The following is a 23777-nucleotide window of genomic DNA, read 5'->3' on the forward strand; positions in this document are numbered from 1 at the left end:
ACTATGGTTTTCAGAGACAGTGCAAAGCACGTTTTTGGGCAATACCTATTTCTGTAACGAACACTCGTAACAGAACGAGATTTTTCTTTAGTGCATTACCCCCAGTGCCGTAATTTATAAGGGTATCGTGAATCACTAATCGTAAAGAATAACTACACTTGTCCTTGTACTAATAGACCAAAAACTCCATTATCCAGAAATGGATAGGAACACACCAGTAAACAGCTCCACCTACCCTCTCCCCCCACCTCCACCGCCACCCCTGTCCTTCTTCCTTCCTTCACCTTCCCTTCTCTCTCTCTGAAAGTTGTTGCAGTTTAAACTTATTTTCTATGATTTCCATCTATCTATCTAATAATAGTAGTTTACATTGGTGGATATATCTAACGATTCACTCGGTTGTTACCTGCCCATTGACCGATATATTTATACACTGATCCACTCAACTCTCTCTCTCTCTCTCTCTGTTTCTTTTATCGTAATTCGAAAAATGAACAAGAAAATATATTTCATACTTGTATAGCATTAATTAAATACTTTCAAGTTTTTAATTCAGTCGTAATGATGAATGTAGGTGCATCTACTAGTGCTCGCAAAAATAGTTAAGCAGGACATAGGTATGTAAAATTTAAAAATGAGAGAGAGAGAGAGAGAGAGAGAGAGAGAGAGAGAGAGAGAGAGAGAGATCGAGAGAGAGAGAGAGAGAGAGAGAGAGGACGGAATAGGAAGGGACATTAAAATACCTGGAAATGAAAATCCCTATAATCCAATAATTATAGCCTCAGGGTTTGTCTCGAAAACCATTCAAAGGTCTGTCACACAAGTGTAAAGTTGTTTTGAAAATTTGGCAGACAGTCTCCTCATAGCAATTTTATCATTATTGCATTACTATGACAACTAGAATTCATGGAAACAGTTTATGAATAATGGAACGGCGTATGTGTGAAGCCCACCCCTACAATGTGGCAACGATGATTTTGCCATTCTTAGCATGCAAACATTAAAGCTGCAACATTAAAGGTTACATTTATTTCTGGCATACGATTATTTAAGAAATTCAAAAATACTGAATAAAGACTGAAAATCAATGAAAAGTGCAACAACAAAAAACAAAAAAGCAAAAAAAAAAAAAAAAAAACGTAGTCGTTCCTCTATGCACTTTTCCCGTATTCGTTCCTCTATGGTTTTCCGGCAGCCAGATGTACGAAAACGTTAGAAACATTTGATTTTATCTACGTTAGAAATATCTGTAATTTTTCGGGGTAATTTGGTTGCAAAAAAAGGGATAATATACATGAATTAAATCAAAATTTTTAAATAACAATGTAAATTTAAACTAAATAACGAGTAAAGTAAACAGTTTAGGGAATAAAACTTTGCAGTTTCGTCGTCTGTCGTCGTCTGCTGTTTGTAATTGTGTTTATGGCGCGCGCGCTTAGAAACCAGGAACAGCAACGGGTTTAAAGTGCAATGTGGAGTGGAACTGAGACCAAAATGTGTATAATAACAATCAAATAAGCACTGTGGAGTTTCAGTTGTGATGGCAGTAAGGATAAAAACCGCCGATTACAAGGTAAGAATGAATTCAGTTCCAACCATAACCCCGGGAATAACAAGTTTCATACTTTCACTAATATAGGCAACAAAATGTTGTTTTATTGTGCTGATTACAACTGCAATCTTGAGTAAGATCAATAAACGTTACATACATATGCTAACATTGTTCAAATGAGTGCTGGAAGGCTGGGGAAGATGGTGTCCGTCACTGATGAGAACGCCGTCCATGAAAAACGTAGCCGCCATATTGGATTTCAAAACTGCCTTGAAAACATATTTTACGAAGAGCTCACATGCTTATTTTAGTTCGTATGGGGCTTTCATATATCACAATATGTTGACGAAACTTCAGTCTTTTAAATGGTATGCTTAGAGTTGCAATTGTATTCATGTTTCACCAATTAAATATCGAGTGAATAAGACCCGTCTACCGTGATGAGGGTTGGCCTGTACTGATGTTTCCCCCTAGGCTATGTAACTGATAATACTCTTAACTGTTGCGAGATGCAAAGACCCTCAGTCCTTGATGATGCTTTCACTTTATGCAATTTCACTGAATTGAGTTTATTATCAAGAGCTATATATATTTATTTTTGCTGTTTGATAAGAGCCTACATTTAGGAATCATTTTTCTTTGTACTTCAATTTTGTAGAGAGCAATCCTCTTCATGGCCAATATTAGCCTACACTATACTATAAATGTCCTCTTTTGTCCATATTATGTAAAATACTGTAAAAAAAAAAAATTCCTTTTAAAATCTTTTTTTATACGAACTGGATATTGGTACGGCAGCCGTATCCTGATTACGAAGGATATTGGTACGGCAGTGTATTGCGCATACGCGAACCCTTGTTTACCGCCTGAGGCATATCAGTGACAGCAAGAAAATGACGACAAAACATGTTTTCAGTTTCAACAAGCTGAAAAGGCAATAGACGTCTATGAAGAGGCAAAGTTCCAGAAATGGTATATCCGTAGGTTACGAAAGATCGAATCGGCCCTGAAAAGAGCTCCGAAGAGAAGATTCAAAGATTTGAAGCTTAGCTAGGAAGGCAGTGCAGCAGTCAGTACTGAGTTCAATATGGGAAACATGCTGTTAATATGGACCTAATTTAGATGATTACTTAGAATTGATTAGGCCGTTTACCAGACGATTGACTTGGTAGTTTTCCCTACTACCATGAATACAGCAGAGCATGGTTTCTGTGTAGTACTTCAAGTTCTCTTTGAATCTCCTCTTCGAGCTCTTTTCGGGGCCGGTTCGATCGTTCATGACCTACGGATATACAATTTCTGGAAGTTTGACTCTTCGTAGACATCCATTGCTTTTTCAGCTTGTTGAAACCTGAAAACATTTGTTTTTTTCGGCGAAAACCGATGTATTATTACACGGTTTCAGAGAGATTCAAAGAGTATGAAGTACACAGATAGATTAGTTTTATTTTTACATGTAGTACATAGTCAAAAAATCTAATTATGTTTAAGTATTATTGGGATTTTTCATATTTTCCTTTACTGTCAAAATGTTTTGGTGCTTTGGTGATGACAGTATGGTGCTTCACTTTGACATTTCGAATTGAACATGTTCAGCGGAACAATTCAGTTCGACTATTATTACTACTGTCACTTACCTTCTAGTGCCGTACCTATATCTCTTAGCAACAGTGCACGGTAACTGTTGCATGATTAGCAAACTACCATATCTGCAGAGTCAATAACACAATACGGCACCACTGACAGAATCTGACGTAAACCTACTCTACACGATGTTTGTACGGCAGGAAGTCTGAAATTGACGCATGCGCAATTCACTGCCGTACCAATATCTATCGCAATCGGGGATACGGCTGCCGTACCTATATCCTGTGCCTTTTTTATATTAGCCTATTTCTGGTTAATCAACTCCCTGCTAAAACTTCATATCTACTTTGCCATAAAAAAATATAAACATTTAAATGCATTATATTTCATAAACATTTGATGAGGAATTATGCTTATCAAAACTCCAGAAAGAACATTAGCTAGAAATAATTTTGATTGGTCTCAATTTGCTTGTGAGACAAAATAACTTATTTATCCCGAACTGTTTTTCTTTTCGTATTTCGGGCTTTTTTGTTGGTGTAATATTTGTTTGCCACTTAAATTGTTGTTTAATATGTATTGGAAATATTTCATTAATGATAATTTTAGACTACCCATTTGAAAAACAATGATGAAAGTAATTTTTGGCTAAAATCACAAATACAATATGCATCATAGTTAGGTATATCCATAGAGAAACGACAAGTTGAACATTAGGTCTAGGCTTTTCCAATAAATAGACCTATGGCAAAACGTACACAAGTAACTTAGGCTGGCAATAGCCTGCAGTAAATTCTGCATTCATGTCTTAGAAAATAAAGAATGAATTTTGGACAAAAATAATAGGCTAGGTAACCTCGAAAAATATAGTTATTGAGGTTATTTTAAGATGTAGACTATCAATGCCTAAAAAACCTACGTCCTGATTGAAAGTAACCAATGAGGCCAATCACTAGGCTATACTAGCTGCTTTACGAACCATTGAATGATTCATCCTCGCCCTTACGTTTGGACATCCTAAGCCCTAACCTTTATATATTAAATTACTAACCTAAGCGTTTCTGCCTACTGGGTCAGTCAGTAACCCAAATGAAAAATGTGACGTAGGAATAGACAATAAGGAATAGTAGACATCCCGTAAGTTATACCTAGCTACTACCCACAACAATTATAGAGTAGGCCAGTGCAAACGACCCATAACAAGGTTCATCCGGACAAAATTGAGGCTCATTTGGCAGGAAATTCGGCCTGATCGTGACGTCTACGATTACCTTTGTACATGACGGCCACGCACTGTGCAGCATTCTGAAAAAGGATCCACATTTTCTCGTTGGCTGCATCGGCCTCGGCATGAAGGCTCTGCTGATGGTCCTGCTCGTTCTCCAATTCCTGAACGGCCTGCTGCTCCCAGGACGTAATCCAGTAGTCGCCGAGGATATCGTCGTCACCGTCGCGTCCTTCGCTCATCTTGCAAGTGATTATCGATCGGACAATTCGCCTCTAACGGCCACCAGATCAAAGGGGGAAAAAGAATTTCGTGGAGGACGAGACCGCCGCCCAGATAGTCAGCTGAGATATGTTTTGTCGATGTCGCAAAGAAGTTCCAAAAATATGCTTTGTCTCATTTCCTACCTCGACGGGCTTGCATTCACTCGTAAATTGTAAAATACGTCGAAATACAAATTGACATACTGGTCATTATTTATTTCTCAGAAATAAAGCTCTCAGCTTTGTAAAAGAAATTCCACTTTGGTTTTTAGAAGACTATCGCTATATGGAAGCACATTGGAGGGCGCAGACCAACCCAACAAGGTAATTTGAATCAAGGACGACCCATGAAGGTAATTTAAATTATGGTACTTAATTCACAAATAATGCTAGGTTTTATATCTTTGCCGTCGTTATAAAGTCTTTTGCTTTTGCGGGCTCCCACCTCAGTATCGAGACCATGCGGTTGTTGCCGTATTCCCACACCAGGTGGAAATTGTGGGCATTTGTTTACATTTGTTAGTAGACACTCTCTTGTCCCCTTTCAAGTAATTTCTGCGAAATCAAAGATGTGAAAATGTCATCATTTACATCTTTTCACACGGGCCTTTAAAGAGGTAATAGTCATTATATGTACTTGAATTATGTAGGATTATTTTGGAGTTTTTTTATTTATATTTTTCCCCTCTTCTACGGAGTCCTATCGTGGTATAGCTGATACTACCTAACTTAGCTAGTAATAATACGATTTACCTACCTACTAGCTACGTTCAACTGTAATCGTATTCCGGATGCAGAGTAGGGAGACAGGGTTAGGCGTGATAAATTCTCACCTTTCATAGACTACCCTGACCTGACCTAACCAGAACTTAGTATAGCTTCCTAACCTAACTTAGGGTGCTGTTCCCTAACCTGGCATTGGGGGTGCTCTTCCCCCCCCCCCCCCTGTCCTCCTCAAGTAATACTGAATATTCCCAATCTCCCTACTTTGCCTACAACCCATCATATTTTCATTTTTAGTATGTTTTTGGTGCGCTATTGACTTTACTGTAACAAATTATAGTAGCTATATAGGTAGGTAGTAGTAGTTTCAGATACCCTACTGGATCTCCCTGTATTCTACAGACATGGGGGACAGTAGTGGAAACCAGTTTTTTTTTTTTTTTTTTTTTTTGGGGGGGGGGGGATACAAAACAAGTGGAATAACCTATACTAGGGGCTAGTCCATTACCTGGCTGGGGTTCATCCTCCCTCATATCCAGACTGCCCCATTTAGCTAACCAAACCTTTGACACTAAATTTAGTAGAATGGAAACCAAACTCAGTCTTTACCTGGTCACGTGGGCATCCTCCCCCGTGGATTCCTCCTAACCCTACCTAGGGCATTGTAGATTAAAAACTAGGTTTGCAATCTAACTCAATCATAACTAATCAAAATTCGGGCTCTTAGTTCATAGCTGGCCAGTCTGTACCCTCTAACCAACCCCATCATAACCTAGGCCACTAGGTCTTTCCTTTCTGAGTATATTTGTGGAATTGACAAAATACATCCCTGCATTTCACTGGTATTGTATATTCCCCACCAAAAATGAGGCTTCCTACTGTGGTCCATCATAATTATAGGACATTGGGAGATCCAGTATCTTTCAATTTGCTAATTCAACAGTGAGAAGATTGTCAGAAATGGCTACATTGAAAAATTTAATGTCAGAAATGGCTACATTGAAAAATTTAATGTAGAGTGTTGTAATGTAGCTGATAGATTGAGAAAACAAGAATTACATGTTTGCACTTACAGAGCCATAACTTAGAACAAAAGCTAGTTTTTTCAAGCAGTGTCTGAATTCCAAATTCCGATTTCATTGGCAAAACTTGGAAGAGAAGAGCCAATCTGGTTTCAGCAAGTCTTTGTACCCAAATTTTTATATTAAAATGAAAGATTTAAAAAAAATGTTTGCCATCCATACCTATAATAAAGATTTTCTAATTACTTAGAAAATCCCAGTGTGTGCAACAATGTACTATAATCAGTGAAAATCTGGTAACAGTAAATTTTTAGGATATTTTTTATATTAGCATACCTATTAAGAACAAAGTATGTACATATATGAATTTGAATGGTATGTGTAAAGTACAAATTACCTTAGGTTCGAAACTATGTAGAATTGCTGTTAGTTGTGAGAATCTTTAAACCATTCAAGTGAATAGCTGTTGTTACCCATCAGAAAGCCAGATCCCCAAAGCTTCTACAATTGAGGTGCTACTGTATCAAGAACTGGAATTAAAGTAAATAAATTCTCTGTAACTTTTGCTAGTGTCTAGATCTATTTTACAATTGTCTTGACAACTTCTCATTGTTGTCTTTATTGGAAGACATCTTAGGCAAAGGGTACTCATGGTCCTAGGTTGAGCTTAACCCACAAGGTGCGATGCGTCGCTAAAATCAACGCTTTATATGCTGCATAAGGACGACGTCGATATTAGCGACTTTATTATTAAATATCGCTGTTAATTTAGCCCCTCCCCTTAGCTCTGTTTGAGTGACGTCAACAGTTTCACCAGCCATTCAGCTCACTCTTGGACGTAAAAGATGCCAGACTTCTCTTAATCATAGGTATCAAAATAGCATACTAATTGTAAACCTTCCATCAGCCCCACGGGGCGGGACCAGGGAGGCTTTCATATCTTGAATTTACAATGTTTGAAAATTTATATAAATCTGTGTTTATATTGTAAATTTTGGTGATAATGGCTTTTGATGGTGATGCTTATTCTTTTCCATCAAATACGTACTGATGTAGAGACAGATAATTATAGCGACAGTGACGATAGTAATATTGGTATAAAAGTTAGTTTGCATATGTCCGTTAACATACACACACATACCGATTCAACCAATTAATTACTGCTGTATATATTTTGCAATTTTATAGGTGTTTCTTGAATAGCTAAGGAGTAATATTGTCATGAAAAAAAAAAAAGTGAAATTATCTTAGAAAATACGGCATTAAACGTTCTTTTTGAAAAGAACGTTCTATTTCCAAAATATATTTTTAAATATTTATTTTCTAAATATCTTGTATTTCATATTTTATTATTAATCTGCGAAACAAGAACAATACAACCATGTACAGTATAACATTAGGTGATAAGTTAAAAAATGAGCAAGAAAATATTGGTTCCATTACTGATGTTGCTAATGCATAATATTGCTGTCGTCCTTTGGTAGCAACTCCCTTGCACCTCTTGGGTTAAGTAAATCTATGTACATTTCTTGAAATATGTAATGTAGACTAGCCCAATACCAGTGGCAACCTAACAGTATATATCATCAAGATTTTAGTGGCCATTTCAAGCTCCTTAACCCCTTGTGGTAATTTACACATATGTTTACATATATGTAGCTTTGTGGTAAAGTCTTGGACACACATATGTTCAAGATTTGGCACCATACAGTTTTAAATGAATTTTGCGGGAAAAATGTTCCAAGTGCCGTTTATCACTATTGGCAACTCTTCAGATCACTGTACAAGAGTCAGAGTGAGCTGGGAGGGATTCAGTCTTGCTTGAGGTGGTAAAAGTGAATGTTGTCACAACTTCCCACCCAAGGATGTTTTGTAAATATTTTACAGTTATGTAATATATTCAGAATTTGTTTATGATTTATCTGTTATGATATTGTCCGAGTTGTAATTATAATCCGACAAAGTAAAGTAAATAAAAGATATTAGGAAAAACAACTCTGTAAAATTAGCATATTTTTATGACTTTCTTAAGTGAAAAGAGGCCTCACCGGGTGGGAAATATTTACTTCCAACTTCTTGCACTTATACCATGAACATATGTATATCTTCCTCTCTCCATTGATGAGTTTTTTTTTAAATTTAATTGGCCATCTTTAAATTAGCATCATACATGGTCATAGATATAGTAGACTTACTTATATGCTAGGATAGTTCAGTGCATTAAAAAAATATAAAATGTAGCCTTAACAGCAATGCAAATGCATAAAATGTAATTTTCAAAAGAAAATCCGGTAGTAGTGCCGTTAAGAAACTCATATTGTCTAGGCATACAGCAAAACCTGCCCTGTCATTGTATAGTAGTAGGTAAGGGGGTAGTGGGTCCAGGTCAGGGCATAGCACTCTTGGTTGCATGCAGTCATGTTGAAATATGCCTTTGGATCTACTTCTAAAATAGCTGTAAGTACGTGTGGCAAAATAGCCAGTTTTTTCATATTGTAGTGTACAACACCTCAGCATCTTTACCAAAAATTATAACAGGGAGCCAAAACAGTATTGCATGAAACAACCTATGAGATTTCCACAGATGTATAAATGTTGCCTAAATAAAAATTTAGTTGCTTTAAATATACAGTAATTTTTAACTTTACTGTTGTAGTGTAACCTTTATGAATTGAGCAAGAACCAAAACCTTGCTAGTTTGTTCAATTATCAAGTTTGTCAGATCCCTTTGGCTATTCCATGATTTATTCTACAACATTTTATCAATTCTGGTAACTGATGATTGGATGAAGTTCCATTGTATAGCAATCTCTATATACATTCTAAATTTGGAGTTTTTCTAAAATTGAGTTGTTGGTATGGGAATGCAAAGCCTCACTGGTTTTATGGGAGTATCCATCAGTGCAAGCTGCAATCGTTTGTGAAGGCTTAAAGTTCACAAGTGTCATATATAGGAAATACTGTACTCTTTTGACACCAAATGTTTTTGGTAATTCCTCCCTCCCCCTGCAAACCATACCTGCTTTTGGTCCAGGAGAGTATGTGAGGGAAGGTAAGTAATCATGTGCTCTTATGTAATGGTGAGTTAGGTGCATATGCTTGGCTCTTTTCCTGTGTGTGTGTGTGTGTGTATGTGCCTTGCCACCATCTGCCCATGCTGGCTGCTCCAGGGATGACAATGCCAAGTACATACTCGTGGAAGCTGTGGCCTGCTGCCGGTATTTTTGAGAGCCATCTTTTTTCTGTTTTTTGGAACACTTAGCCTTGGCTAAGTCTGCAAGATCTCATTCTGCTGTTATTGCTCCTATAAAGGAATTCAAGCCTATAGTAGTAATTGTCCTACTTCTCGAAGATTCCGTGTGGCATCAGCTACTGTAAGTGTTTCTTCAGTGTCTGCTATCCTTGCTTCAATAAGTTCTACACCATTAGCACAGTATAAAGACACAAGGAGTAGGGTGGGAAAATCTTAACCCACTTCCTCCTCCTCCTCCTCCTCATTGTCAAGCTCTTCTGCTTCTTTGTTTTCTTCTGCCCACTTAGAAGAAGAAAAAGTCGAGGAAGCTCTCTCATAAAAAGTCCCAACAAAATCCAAGCGAGTGCCTTTCCCCTTTAGGGTCAGTGGCGATGCTCCCACCAGCGTCATCTACTGCAGGTAGGGTTGTCATGGGGCTATCAGAGCATGCGTATCATCTATAGTTTTACTGTGACTTCTTGGACTGTAATACTGCCCAGACTTAATCCCTTGCCTATGATGTGATATGTAGGTAAAATCAGTGCTATCTTATGTGGATCCATTGTCCCCTATTGTATGAGGGACAGGTTCTCTACCTTGAGTGTGACAGGAGGGCATGGATCTCTTCCTTGGTAGAGTTGCCCATACTATAAGTAGCTTTGAGTAATCTTTCCCAACTTTGAGTGGATGGACTCATTTTCAAGACTTAACTAGTGCCATATGAGCCCCTGTGAAACTCATATATTAGGGACCTCACACTCAAGTCTATCTGCAAGTCTTAGGGTTTGCAAAGTATATTGGCGAGTTGTGTGACTTGTATCTAGTCTGACATTTGAAAGACTGGGGTTTGCTTTTATTCTTAATCTCGTGAGTTTTTTCTGGAACTCAGAACCTGTCATCAGGGTTCGTGATGAAATCTGAGAGCCTCTCTACGTATTCCCTTTCTCTGAGACATTGCTGATTGTGATCTTTGAGATACTTTTGTGCCCTGTGAAAGCCTTATGTTACAATCTGAAAAGGGCCTGAGTGTCATTTTTTTTTTTATATATATAGTACAGGTATGTACCAGCAAGAACAGCTTGTCCAAGAACTTTTCTTTCTGGCATTGTGAGATTATTTAGTGGGTGTAAGGATCATCCTGTGACTGTCCAGTTGAGGCAAGGGCTCACATAATGAAGGACATTGCCCTGTCTCTAGCATTATGGAGAAATTTCTCAGTTTTGCAGTTAATGAGGGTTGGGTCTGGTTCCATCAGCCCACCATGTTAAGGGATATTACTTTCAAGTCCTTGGATATCTTCCTAGGACATGTGGTGTTTGCTCACCTCCTACTGCCATTCAACCACCTTGTAACCATGGCTAAACAACCATTTTCAGCATGTGCAGGGAATATTTTCATACATAAAAGGTTTCACCATTGGTGTATCTAGGAAAATACTAATTACTATCTGAAAAAATGTGATATTTTATTTAGATGAAATTTAAGTTTAATCTTTTTGTTTATATTTACAGAACGAGGAATGGGGTTGGTGAAAACATTACTAAGGTTGCAGGTCCTCTAGTCAAGATTAAGATGTCCATCATAAAGAAGTACCCTCAGTTGCCTGTCCATATAGTGGAAGACCACAATGATGCCCTATATCACATACTGAGGGCTGTAGGTTCTAAGCATCTACCATTTAATAATAACCTGCTCATACATTTTGATTCTCACCCTGACTTGCTCATTCCCTCAGAGCTCAAAGCTTCTGAGGTGTATGACATTCCTGTGATGCTGCCTAAGTTAAGCATTGAAAACTGGATACTTGTTGCTGCTTTTGCTGGTCAAATCTCGTCAATTGTGTGGATGAAACCACCATGGTCGAATCAGATAGAAAATGGAGACTATTCTTTTTATATAGGAAGAAAAAAGAACACGGATAGTATTAGAGTTTCATGTCCTATTTTGTATTTCGTCGCCGAGATGCTTTATAGTAAGAAAGAGGACCTTGAAGATGAAAAAGAGGTCCTACTGTTGGTTCGAACGTTAGATTATGAGACAAATGACAATTTAGAGAAAGATATATTAGATCTGGTAAAAAAGCATGGAGAATATTATATTTTGGATATTGATCTAGATTTTTTTACCACAATGAATCCTTTCCTTGGTATGCATCCTAAAGTAGAAATGTACAGTAGACTACGAGAAATATATAGTTTTGATTTTACTGCTACACAAGAGGATGAAGTACTTGATGCTCAGAATAAAAGATGTAACCAAATAACAGATTTGAAAAATATATTTATGAAATTACAAGAATTAAAGGATATTAATGAAATTGAAAAAAGGTTATCAAGCTTATGTGAAGCAATGGAACCTGCTAAACAAAAGTCTATTGTCAACCTCATTGAAGATTTGTGCCATGAGTACGGATCAGAAGTAGACTGGGAACTGGTGCATGATGCTGGATGTACCTGTGATGATCGCTTACATGAACTCCCCCACCATATATCCACAAATGAGGAGATTGATTCTTTGATGGCCAGTACCCGAAAACTCATTACCTCATTTCCCTCTCCAACAATTATCACTTTAGCCCGATCGAGCTTAGATGATTATTGTCCACCTAATCAAGTCAATAAAGTTCAGGAAGTTTTGTGTGAATTTTTGAGAAAAAGTTTTGATATAGAATGTAAATTGCATTATAAAAATGGTCAGTAATGAGCTGCCTTCATTAGCCATGTTTGGCTTTTATATGAACTGTGATCACTTAACATATAAGTAATCCATGACTTACTCAGCTGAAAAATAAAATTATATATTAATGTAATCGCACTTTTCTTTTTCATTTATCCTTTAGTAATATATATGAATGCAGGAGGTGATGAGTCATATTTTCTTGTGTAAGAGATGAGATCTGGAAAAGTTTTTGACCCAATTTTTTCAGCTTGAGTTTCCATTTTTCCAGATCTTGTCCACTTCTTTCTGATTAGTGGCTCCATTTACATGTCTAACTCATTCTCAAACTGATCTTCCCATTGCACTACAGTCAAACCTAGCATTTTGTAGTTACATCTCTTTTAAGATATCTATCTCAAGTATTTTTGTTGCCTTTTTCTTTAATGAAATTAGACATAAAAATGATTTTCCAGTCTTACCAACTTTCTTCACACGACACCAGACAGCCAAATCCATCACACCTTACCACACCCAGCTTTATAAAAATCAAGCAATTTCTGCTGCTACCAAGTCTGATGCTCTTATGACTCCTTTCTCATTGTTTTCAAATATTTGAGATCTGAGTTTAGTTTCTAATTGCTGGACACCACATCTCTGCCACCTCCTCATGATTAATACAATCTTCCATCTTTTCTCTAACCATGAACCTTGAAATGTTCTAGCCATATTTTGTAAGTCTTCAATAACTATCACAAGTCTGGTCACATTACCTAGATACATTCCTTTCATTAACCAGCACTCTTGTTTTCATTTTATACACTATGGTAATTGAAAAACTTTCCCTATTGGCTTGTAATTTCTGCTTTCATAATCTAATATGTACTAGTTTTTCTATGGTCAATGAAACATTTCACCTAAAGTTCTCCACTCCCCTCTCTCTTTGCTCTTTAGTACATTTTGGGTACTAAGCACCTTATTTTGCAATCCTTAGCATCATCTGTGATGCCATTGCAACCACAAGACCTGACTAATCTATCTTTTGTTTAATTTACAGCCATCATAAGCTTTTTTGTATTTTGGTGATCTTTAGTCCTCTCCTTTCTATATTTTGTTCTACATTTTCAACAGTTTCACCACCTCTTTCTCAGATTCTGCACCTTCACAAATTTAATAAGATATATATACAGGCAGTCACCGGGTTACGACGGGGGTTCCGTTCTTGAGACGCGTTGTAATCCGAAAACTGTCGTAAGCCGGAACATCATCAAAAATCCTAAGAAAACCTTACTTTTAATGCTTTGGGTGCATTAAAAAGTATGTAAACTGCATTCTTATTACCTTTTTCATCAAAAAAAAAACTTGAAATATTGATTATTTTGCATTTTTGGAGTCATATTTCTTCTGCCAAATGAGCGTTGTAGGCGTCGTAACCCTGGAAATAATTTCTGATGAATACAATTGAAAAGCACCTTAACCTCGGAACGTCGTAAGCCGAACCCATCGTAACCTGGGGACTGCCTCTATATATTATTATACACTATATAGAAAATTTTTTATATTTTAATAGTGCAACAAAAACCTTTTCAGAAAATGCCTAGTATTTAAAATGTTGAAGACGAAACTCGGAAAATGCATATTCAGACTTTTAACACAACCTTTGTTGAATCATAGGTATTATACTAACAAAGCAAACTCTACCTCATTATATAGCATTAGAAAGGTAATTTTATCTTACTTTAAGTTTGTATTCAATAATATTCTTGACAAAATGCTGTTTATGATTAAAAAGCGAAGTTTTTAAATACGCAAATTTGCCCCCTAAAAAGTTTGCTATGGGCTCCAATTTTTTTTTTTTTAAATACTAGTGACCTATCACTCATTGGTGAATGAATTATTTGGTTAAAAAAAAATTTTCCCGGGTCAACCCTTGCGTTCCCTTCCTACTATTATAGGAAATAATTGTAGGAAACTCACTGCAACCAATACTGAAAACAAGCAATTTGCTTACGTGATAGGGTGCTAACATATCCTGTGAATGATAACTTTAATAGTAATTATTAATTAATGTAGTGTAATAAAACTGCAATACTGTACTTGCTTCTGTACTTTTAATTTGCCTACCTAAATTATTTTGTTACCAAAGTACATATTACCTCTATGCCTTGCAAATGATGTCAGTGAACTTCCCATTTAGAATGCATCTTGTTGTTCTTATGCCTTCAGTCACTCAATTATTCCTGATACAGCAGCAAATTAGAGTCTACACAAAGCACTTAGTTTAAATCTTAAAATAATATTTCAACATTTTGTACCAAACTCTGACTTGTAACTTAGACCATACATAATTTAATATCTGTACTTGGTAGAATAATCTTTAGGAGATACAACTAGACCTCGTCCTTTTCTAGCTCCACGGTATAGTGTCTCCAATATGTCCATCATTTCTTGCTTGTCCTCCAAAGCCCAGTTGATCTTGTTGTTATTACCAGTACCCAGATCAATCATGATGTGCTTGTTTCGGAAAAAGAACATGCAGGTACAAGGGTCATATAATTCGTACATTTTGTTGAAGTCAGGTACTTCAGTTATGTCTACCAAGTAGATAACGGCAAAATTTTTCACTTTCTCGGCAATATTGTATAAAACTTCATCCATCTTCATGCATGTTGGATCCCAATCGTGACCAAAGCGGATAACCTGGAACAAAAAGCATTGATCAAGTTAGAACCAGGGAGAAAAATAAACTTACTTGTGATATTCATAAAACTTTTTACATGTGGCACAGAAAATATTAATGTACATACAAACATCACATTTTCACTATGCTACAATTAAGTACATAAACTGAATGAAATAAAACTACATTTATTTGCTCATTTATTTATTTCTTCACACTTAAACAATATAAATATAAAATTATTAAATGGCTATCCTCTGGCACTAATGAAGTGTGCACACTACATTGAAATTATGAATACTATGTTACAATGTAAGGCGACACTGTGATCTAGTTGTATTCTATAATTTTACCTCTGAAATTCCTACAGTGACACCATGAAAATGTCATCCCTTGAGATTCTGATGATGTCATCTACAGAAAATGGAAAAAATTTAAATTAATCATAAATATTTTGACAAGAGGTAACATTGGGATGATGTTTGGATTGTATAAGGAATGTTTTTAATTTAATTCCCTCCAACAGTTCAAAGAAAATTATGGTATCACCAAACAAGTTCTAAAGAGTGATAAAAATTTTGCCAACCTTTCCACACATTTTCATAAGGACAGGCATAAATATGTACCAATAACAGCAGAAATCCCACAAAGAGGTTCCAGTCCTCCAACCACCATTAATCACCTGGTTGACGGACATGGGAAGTGCTGGAGGGTAGCCAGTGCTGCTTCAGATACCACTACGGTAAGCATAGGTGGATCTGCCCATAAGGATCATGCTTCTCCAAATGCCCAAGTATGATTTGAAAAATACAAATTTGGTGTTTCTGTCAAGAAAGGCATTATGTATATTAATAATTGTATCTCAAGAACTTATTGATCAGAAAGCCTATAGGAGGCTCTTACAACTGGTGTCAATCAGGATGCCCAGGTACTTCACCAGCTTCTTTGGATGAACAGTTTATCTTTTTTTTCCAGTTTATTGCAAGGGCTGATGATCTGACTTATACCAATTTACTAAATCCCCTTATTGAAGAAAAACGAGCAATTGGTCCTGATCCCTTAGCAACTGTTTCTTATAATCTAAAAGTCCCAATTTCCCACTGGGCCTCAATTCTTAACAGAGGTTAAAGTGGGTTAACTACTGTAGTAAGTAGTATTTCCAATTGAAATGAACAATAAATGCATCTGAATCCCTTTAAAAGGGATAAAAAAAAATATTTCACATTTTACTGAGGATATAAATATTAGCCAAAAAGTCATCATAGGGTTATGTTGTTCATTTTCAACTTGAATGCTGTAATGAAAAGTGTACCTTTCTAAGGGATAATGTACCTGGTAGCGAGTATCATCCAGACCAGTGGTAACCTACTACCTATGTTCAGTAATATTTGTTCTGTTTCCTCTCGGAGAGAAACTTGATTCACAAATCTACAAACCCACACTAGTCAGAGCAACCCCACTAATAAATTTTTTTGTTTTTAATTTTTTCTCCAATACCAGTTCTTAACACTGGAGTTGTTTTTTTTTATTGCTTTTAAGTCTCCTTATCATGTTTAAAATGAAACTCATTCTAAAATTCATCAAATTTTTCTTGTCTTATGCATTGTGGGTAAGAATGGTTAGTGCATTTGGAACATCTTGCTATTTCATTTTGAAAAGTAGATATGTGGAATATGCTCAAACCTGATTGGTTCTTTTGTTCTAAGTTTCACCTCTTAAGTGGGATTTAGAAATTCAGTCATCATTCCTTTAGTGCAGACAAGTAACTGGTTCCTTGACAATTCCAGCTGATTAGAATTTTCTTGGTGTGTTTTTCAGTTTTTGACATTTAATTCAGCAAAATGTATTAGTTATAAAGATACAGGAACCCCTAATATTGTAAGATTATATGGGGACCACTCTGAGAAAGCGGGGTTTTTATGTGCAAGGAAAATATACAAGGGAAAAAAACAAGGATGTAGATTAATATCCCCATGATACTTCTGCAAGTTCTGATTCTGATTAAGGTAAGGTTCTCTGAATAATTTATAGTGACATCAAATGCTAGTTAGTAAAGACAAGGTGACTTGGAATATGTTTCACATCCTTAGGCCACATGGAGACTCAGCAACCTAAGTTAACTTAGGTGTGGTTGTATTGGGTAACAACCCTATTTACTTTAATGTACAGTGTCCTAAGTTAAAGTGGAGGGAGGGAGGGCTAAATACTCCTTGGGTAGATAAAAACCCTGCCACCCTAAGATAGGTTAAATACTTCCTTGTATATCGCTTTGTTTTCCTACATCCATTTTGTTCTCCCATAACTTTTGGCTGTAATTGAGGATCTAGTATCACTAAAACCTCATTTACTAATGACATGAGTATAAGAAATATTCAAAGCAGATATTAAAACATGTGGCAAATAAATTTTCAACTCCAGAATGCAAGTTTGGTTTAAAGTAATAATTTTCAAATTCTAATTTACAGTGCCCTTGGTTAGGTTAGGTGGGAGGAGGTCTAGGAGGAAGGAGTGAAGGTTCCCTGGCCAGTTAAGGACCTGGCATAAGGGGTTAGGTTAAATACATCATTTCATTTGTATTTTTCCACAATCTAAAAGCCCCATTTTCCTACTGTGGTCTTCATAACCACAGATGAGAGTCCAGTATCTCTTAAGGGGGCGGCCGGAACCCCTATATATGGTGGTATAGAGTGAAAAATGCAGTCATGAAAAAATTCATGGACCTTCATATGGCAATTAAGAATACATATACAAAATATTTTGTCAAAATTCCTCTTACTTTCATAGTTACAGAGTAATTAGTTAACGTAACTCAAAAAGCCTAAAACATTGATCCGTACAAGAAAATGCAATATTTCTTCTATTACCGTAAATTTTGATAATTATTGTCAAAGAAATTAGGAGAAATGGCATCTGTAGACATTCCCCGAGTCGAGAAGGGAGATCGGGAGACTTCAGTCAGCTACCAAGTCCAGTCATGATTCAGTGCGATCACAAACCGCAAGTAGTCTACATGTTCGAGTTTTACCTCTGACATTCACTTCCTTTTACGTATGTTTATGTATGTTTCGGCAAGAATTTCATCATGCCAATGAGGTAAAGACAAGGAAAACCTCTCGCTAACATACAGACGAAGAAAAATCGCTCAAGTATTATTACAGAATATCATAATATACGCGTAGTTAGTGAAGAGAGAGGGGAGGGTTGGTAGTAAGGGTTGCGTAGTAACGCCCCCGTCTTGCCTGACAGCACACGTCATACTGTGCCCAAGGCTACGATCTTTGAGCAAAGAGATCTTCATTTATGATAAATAACAAAGTTTTGGTTTTTTAATACCCAAAATGGAATATGAAATTCATAATAATCATGATTTATTAAATTGTCTTTGTAAAAAGAGAGTACACCTTCGAGTTTCACCTCTGACATTCTCTTGCATTTACATTTGTTTATCTTTGTTTCGGCAAGAATTTCATCATGCCAAAGAAGAAAATACAAGGAAAACATCTTGCTAACATACAGAAGAAGAAAATTCGCTGTAATAAGCCGAGTTAGTGAAAGGGAGAAAGAGAGTTGCGTAGGAAGGAGTGCCCCATCTTGCCTCAAGCAGTGCCCCAGGCTACGATATACGTATGAGCAAAGGGATCATCATTTATGATTAAATTATGATAAATAAAATAGTTTTGGTTTATTAATACACAAACTTTAAGGAAAAAAAACTCCTCATTCGATTGGAGGTCTACATCAGGTCTATATATGGTAGTAATCTCAGGTCTTAATATTAAATATCAAGGGAGGAGATAGAATTTGAAAAATGGTTATTTTTGGGATAAATCGCCCTGGCGTCACAAAACCGAAGGTCAGAGGCGAAAATCATATGCGGTTTGGAGATGTCCCAAGTCACCTTATTTAGTGGTATGAAGATCAAAGTCCTGTCCTTAAAAAATGGCATTAGCCGGCCGGCCCCCTCAAACTACTGATTTGCTAGCCTACTGAAATAAATTTTAGAAAGGTTCAAAACTCAGTTAAAACAGGAAAATATGTTCAATTATAGAAATCTATTATGGTTTTAAATAAAAATTTATCAAAATCTCAGCTGTGAACAGAAAATAGTTAGCCTACTGTAGGCTAGATGGTGTACCAAGCTAGGCAAATTGTTACCTATGGTAGACATATTGGCAAAACTGAAGACTACTAACGTGCCATGGTTCCTGCCAGTTGACAACTGTAATATTTACAGTCTATTCTTATGCTTAAGCCATTTGTTTTTGTTTATTTTTTAGGTTCATCCCCAAGGGCCAGGTACTAAAGACAGCTGCCATTTTACATGTAAACTGATAGTTACCAAAACATGGGGGGGGGGGGGGGGTGTGGTTGTAGTCTTCAGTTTTATCAATCTATCAAAGCCTGATCAAACACATGTATATAGCTAGAGTGCTGAGCAGGGGCTCACAAATTACTTGGGGGTCCAAAAGAGGCGTCTAAGTTATGTTAAGTAAAGGTAAGTCTGATTAGGTTGAGTTCCCTCTGAAAAACCTAGGGTAAACAACCGAGTGGACTGGCCAACTCACAGACTACCAAGGTTTTGGCCATATTCTGAAAAAGTACCTTAACACGTCCTGACACCAGAGATGGTCATCAGTCATGAGTTGTTGGTGGTGATAACAGGAGCTCAAGACCTCTACTCTCCTTTCGAAGTAAGTGTTTTCTCCAAAGTTAGAAAGGCCAAATTTTAAGATTTAAACAGAGGGTAATGAAAACGGTGGCCAACACAGTGCCCACAACCCCAAAACGCTTTCGAAGTTTTTACTTAAACTCCAAATATTTCAAAGATTGATGCCATCTCGATGTTTACGGAGTCACTTGCGTCAACAAACTTCCCATTTCCTGTGCTAAATCCACACACCACTTGTATCCACAGACTCAGCAATTATTCGTACTTATTCAAGGGGATTACAGCATTCTTTGCGGCGTTTTGCGCTCTTCAATTGTTTATCAGTGTTGTCAATTGGTTATATGTTTACCCTCCAAACTGGGTATAAGACTTACACAAAATCGGGGAAATAAGGGAAGTTAGCGTATCTATTTGTAGTACGTATATATACATATTACAGCAATTATATCATTACTGCATTACTATGACAACTAGAATTCATGGAAACAGTTTGTAAATGCATCGGCGTATGTGTGAAGCTCCACTAGATTGACAACGATGAGTCCTTTTGCCGTCGTCTGCTCGTACTGCAGAAATATCTGTAATTTTCGGGGTTAATTTGGTTGCAAAAAAGGGATAATAGACATGAATTAAATAAACATTTCAAAGTAACAAAGTAAAGTTAAACTAAATAATGAGTAAAGTAAACAATTAAGGGAATAAAGCTTTGCACCTCTAATCAGTGTAGTCGTCTGCTGCTCGTAACTGTGTTTGCAGAGTGAGTGCTTAGGAACCAGGAACAGCAACGTGGTTCAAGTACAATGTGGAGTGAATTAAGACCAAAATGTATATAATTACAATCAAATAAGCACTGCAGAGTTTCAGTTGTGATGGCAGTAAGGATAAAGCCACTGATTACAAGGTAAAAATGAATTCAGTTCAACCAATGACCCCGGGAATAAAAAGTTTCATACTTTCACTAATATAGGCAACAAAATGTTGTTTTATTGTACAGATTACAACTGCAATCTTGAGTAAGATCAATAAATGTTACATATATATGCTAACATTGTTCAAATGAGTGTTGGGAAGGCTGGGAAAGATGGTGAATTGTCTGTGGTTAGACCGGCCAACCACACGATTGCGCCATATTGGATTTCAAAACTGCCTTGAAAACATATTTTACAAAGAGCTCACATGCTTATTTTAGTTTGTATGGGGCTTTCATATATCACATTATGTTGACGAAACTTCAATCTTTTGAATGGTATGCTTAAAGTTGTAATTGTATTCTTGTTTCACCAATTAAATATCAAGTGAATAAGGCCTAGCCAGCGCAATGACAATGGATCGTCCACGGTTGTTTACCCTGCTACAAAAATGTCTACTATAATCTGCATTCATTTAAAAAATGCGTAGTAGAACTACAAGAATACAAATACAACTTTAAGCATACCATTCAAAAGATTGAAGTTTCGTCAACATAATGTGATATATGAAAGCCCCATACGAACTAAAATAAGCATGTGAGCTCTTTGTAAAATATCTTTCCCAGCACTCATTTGAACAATGTTACCATATATATGTAACGTTTATTAATCTTACTCAAGATTGCAGTTGTAATCAGCACAATAAAACAACATTTTGTTGCCTATATTAGTGAAAGTATGAAACTTTTTATTCCCGGGGTCATGGTTTGAACTGAATTAATTTTTACCTTGTAATTGGTGGTTTTCTCCTTACTGCCATCACAACTGAAACTCTGCAGTGCTTATTTGATTGTAATTATACATATTTTGGTCTTAATTCACTCCACATTGCACTTGAACCACGTTGCTGTTCCTGGTTCCTAAGTACTCACTCCGCAAACACATTTACGAGCAGCAGACGATAACACTGATTAGAGGTGCAAAGCTTTATTCCCTTAAATGTTTACTTTACTCGTTATTTAGTTTAACTTTACTTCAAACTGTTTATATAATTCATGTCTATTATCCCTTTTTTGCAACCAAATTAACCTTGAAAAATTACAAATATTTCGCATGTATACCAACGAGCAGACGACGCGAGGAAAAATGACTCATCGTTGCCAATCTAGTGGAGCGTCACACATACGCCGATGCATTTACAAACTGTTTCCATGAATTCTAGTTGTCATAGTAATGCAGTAATGATAAAATTGCTGTAATATGTATATATACTACAAATAGATACGCTAATTTCACTTATTTCCCCCGTTTTGTGTAAGTCTTATACCCAGTTTGGAGGGTAAACACATACCAATTGACAACACTGATAAACAATTGAAGAGTGCAAAATGCCGCAAAGAATGCCGTAGTCCCCTTGAATAAGTACGGATAAGTGCTGGTTAGAGGTCGGGGTTTAGATTGTTGTGATGAAAGTGCCCCAGCGTCTATGGGTACAAGTGGTGTGCGGATTTAGCAGGAAAAGGGAAGTTTGTTGACACAAGTGACTCCGCAAACATCGAGATAGCGTCAATCTTCGAAATATTTGGAGTTGTAAGTAAAAACTTTGAAAGGGTTTTTGGGTTGTGGGCCTTAATTTCTAACTTTGGAGAAAATACTTCGAAAGGAGAGTAGAGGTCTTGAGCTCCAGTTATCACCACCAAATACTCATGACTGATGACCATCTCTGGTGTCAGGACGTGTTAAAAGTACTTTTTCGGAGGATGGCCTAGCTGCGGTAGTTGGTGAGTTGGCCAGTCCACGCGCTTGTTTACCCTAAATGTAAAGTAGCTGGTCGCACGAAGATATTATTTACCTATTAATATATTTTATGGGCCAAACAATAAAGGCTATAGCCTACATAGTAACACAGTATGGGAGTACAGTAGTTTGAAAAATGACTGGTTCAGGCCTTTCCGACATTGCGTTATTTTGGGGGGTGAAGCCCCCTGGGCCAGGTAGGGGTACAGCACCCCAAGTGAGGTTAGAAAAGTAAGGTCTAGCCAACTAAACTGTAAACTACCCCAGAGATACTAACTAGTACAGTCTTGTCTATAGGGCTAATTAAACTTTCACCTTCCCCGCTCCCTGTAGAGCAGTTATTAGGCTAGTAAATACGGGAGTCCCTTGTAGCTCCAGCCATGAAAGTGAAACCATTAGCTTAGGCTACAAAAGACGGCAAATTTCCTATCATTTCGGTAACGTTCTCAAAATACCTTGCCTACTATAACTGATTCACTTAAGGTAGATTCTCGGATGAGCCTTATTCTTACGAGACGTTTGTTTGGTGGCCGCTGATTGGCTGGTACCGGGAGGTAGGCAGCTCCCAGCCAATCAGCGGCCGCCAAACTAACGTCTCGTAGGCATAGGGATCATCCAAGAATCTACCTTAAGTGAACCAGTTATAGTAGGTACAAACACCAAAATATTAAACTACTAGGCTAATAAATGATATCTTCGTGCGCCCTTCTTTACAATTATGTACTAGGTAGGTTTAGGCTAGTATAATACTTTAGGATACTCACAACCACTCTATCTTCTTCGCTGAGAATTGCCTGATCAACTTGCCAGCCATTATGGAGATGCTGTAACATATAAGACATCTTTGTTTTTTAATGGTGGTCAATACGGAGCTAAAACTGCAGTAACAAACCCAGAAGGTATACTTGTGTGATCTTCAAGGTTGCTTCAACGTTTGGTCTACGACTTTTCCTGCAGACCTCTCTAGAATCTAATAAAGACCATCAACATCCTGGAAATGATAGTAGTAGTAGTATTTGAATTGTTTCTTTGAAACGGCTTACCAATTACGTTCTCATTCCCTCCATTAGTAACATATTTTCCTCCATAGCACAGCGTGTTCATAATAAATTACTATCCTCTCAGATAAGTATTTAAATAGTATGATGTTAGCTATTAATTCCTCTTCATCTTCCTGATGTGGTTGCTTCGTAAATCTGAATTTGTTCCTAATATTGTTGTGTTGGGCAATAAAGTAAGAAATGCGGCAGGTCTTCAGAATCTTCTTCAAAATATAATCATTTACTGTTTTCCCTTAAATATTTCCCTTTCATTTAGCTTTAGCGTGTTCGATCTAGCTCTTCTAATAAGAATTTTATCATATCAAATTTACTTCATATTTTCTTTAAATATTTTCTTAATACATTCGTTTATGTTTAAATTTAACTCATTCATATACTATCTATAAGTTACAAAATCTGCATT

General features: G+C 36.7%; 3 protein-coding genes across 5 annotated transcripts in view; 1 reads left to right on the forward strand and 2 right to left on the reverse strand.

Moving 5' to 3' along the window:
* LOC135208771 (HUWE1-associated protein modifying stress responses-like) overlaps nucleotides 1–4755 on the reverse strand; it is a 32932-nt gene extending 28177 nt beyond the window's left edge. Inside the window, exon 1 of the mRNA XM_064241286.1 lies at nucleotides 4411–4755. Within this exon, the coding sequence (XP_064097356.1) occupies nucleotides 4411–4606 (196 nt within the window). The 5' untranslated portion in view covers nucleotides 4607–4755. The remainder of the gene's footprint in view (nucleotides 1–4410) is intronic.
* A 24-nt stretch (nucleotides 4756–4779) lies between these two features.
* On the forward strand, nucleotides 4780–12413 carry LOC135208770 (UPF0489 protein C5orf22 homolog). 3 transcript variants are annotated; one of them, XM_064241282.1, is made up of 2 exons: nucleotides 4780–4951; nucleotides 11116–12413. In XM_064241282.1, the coding sequence occupies exons 1-2, from the start codon at nucleotides 4914–4916 to the stop codon at nucleotides 12302–12304; spliced, it is 1227 nt and encodes a 408-aa protein (XP_064097352.1). In that variant the 5' UTR covers nucleotides 4780–4913; the 3' UTR covers nucleotides 12305–12413. The 3 variants fall into 3 exon arrangements, with proteins under 3 accessions (XP_064097352.1, XP_064097353.1, XP_064097354.1); XM_064241283.1 differs by having other exon boundaries at nucleotides 4830–4980; XM_064241284.1 differs by lacking the exon at nucleotides 4780–4951 and adding an exon at nucleotides 5087–5244.
* A 1721-nt stretch (nucleotides 12414–14134) lies between these two features.
* LOC135208772 (thioredoxin-like protein 4A) lies at nucleotides 14135–23317 on the reverse strand. The gene is made up of 2 exons (XM_064241287.1): nucleotides 23078–23317; nucleotides 14135–14959 (listed from the first exon to the last, which is right to left on the reverse strand). Exons 1-2 carry the CDS (start codon nucleotides 23153–23155, stop codon nucleotides 14609–14611), a joined length of 429 nt encoding a protein of 142 aa, XP_064097357.1. The 5' UTR covers nucleotides 23156–23317; the 3' UTR covers nucleotides 14135–14608.
* Nucleotides 23318–23777: the final 460 nt, after the last annotated feature.

Source organism: Macrobrachium nipponense, chromosome 35, assembly GCF_015104395.2.
Source record: "Macrobrachium nipponense isolate FS-2020 chromosome 35, ASM1510439v2, whole genome shotgun sequence".
Classification (NCBI taxonomy): Eukaryota; Metazoa; Arthropoda; class Malacostraca; order Decapoda; family Palaemonidae; genus Macrobrachium; species Macrobrachium nipponense.

What these genes read in the sequence shown, in the direction of transcription:
- LOC135208770 (XM_064241282.1), top strand. Translation starts at nt 4,914, where the DNA reads ATGGAAGCACATTGGAGGGCGCAGACCAACCCAACAAG. An exon ending in GCGCAGACCAACCCAACAAG is followed by an intron (nt 4,952 to 11,115) that starts GTAATTTGAATC and finishes TTATATTTACAG; the next exon opens with AACGAGGAATGGGGTTGGTG.
- LOC135208772 (XM_064241287.1), bottom strand. Translation starts at nt 23,155, where the DNA reads ATGTCTTATATGTTACAGCATCTCCATAATGGCTGGCAAGTTGATCAG. An exon ending in GCGAAGAAGATAGAGTGGTT is followed by an intron (nt 14,960 to 23,077) that starts GTGAGTATCCTA and finishes TTTTTGTTCCAG; the next exon opens with GTTATCCGCTTTGGTCACGA.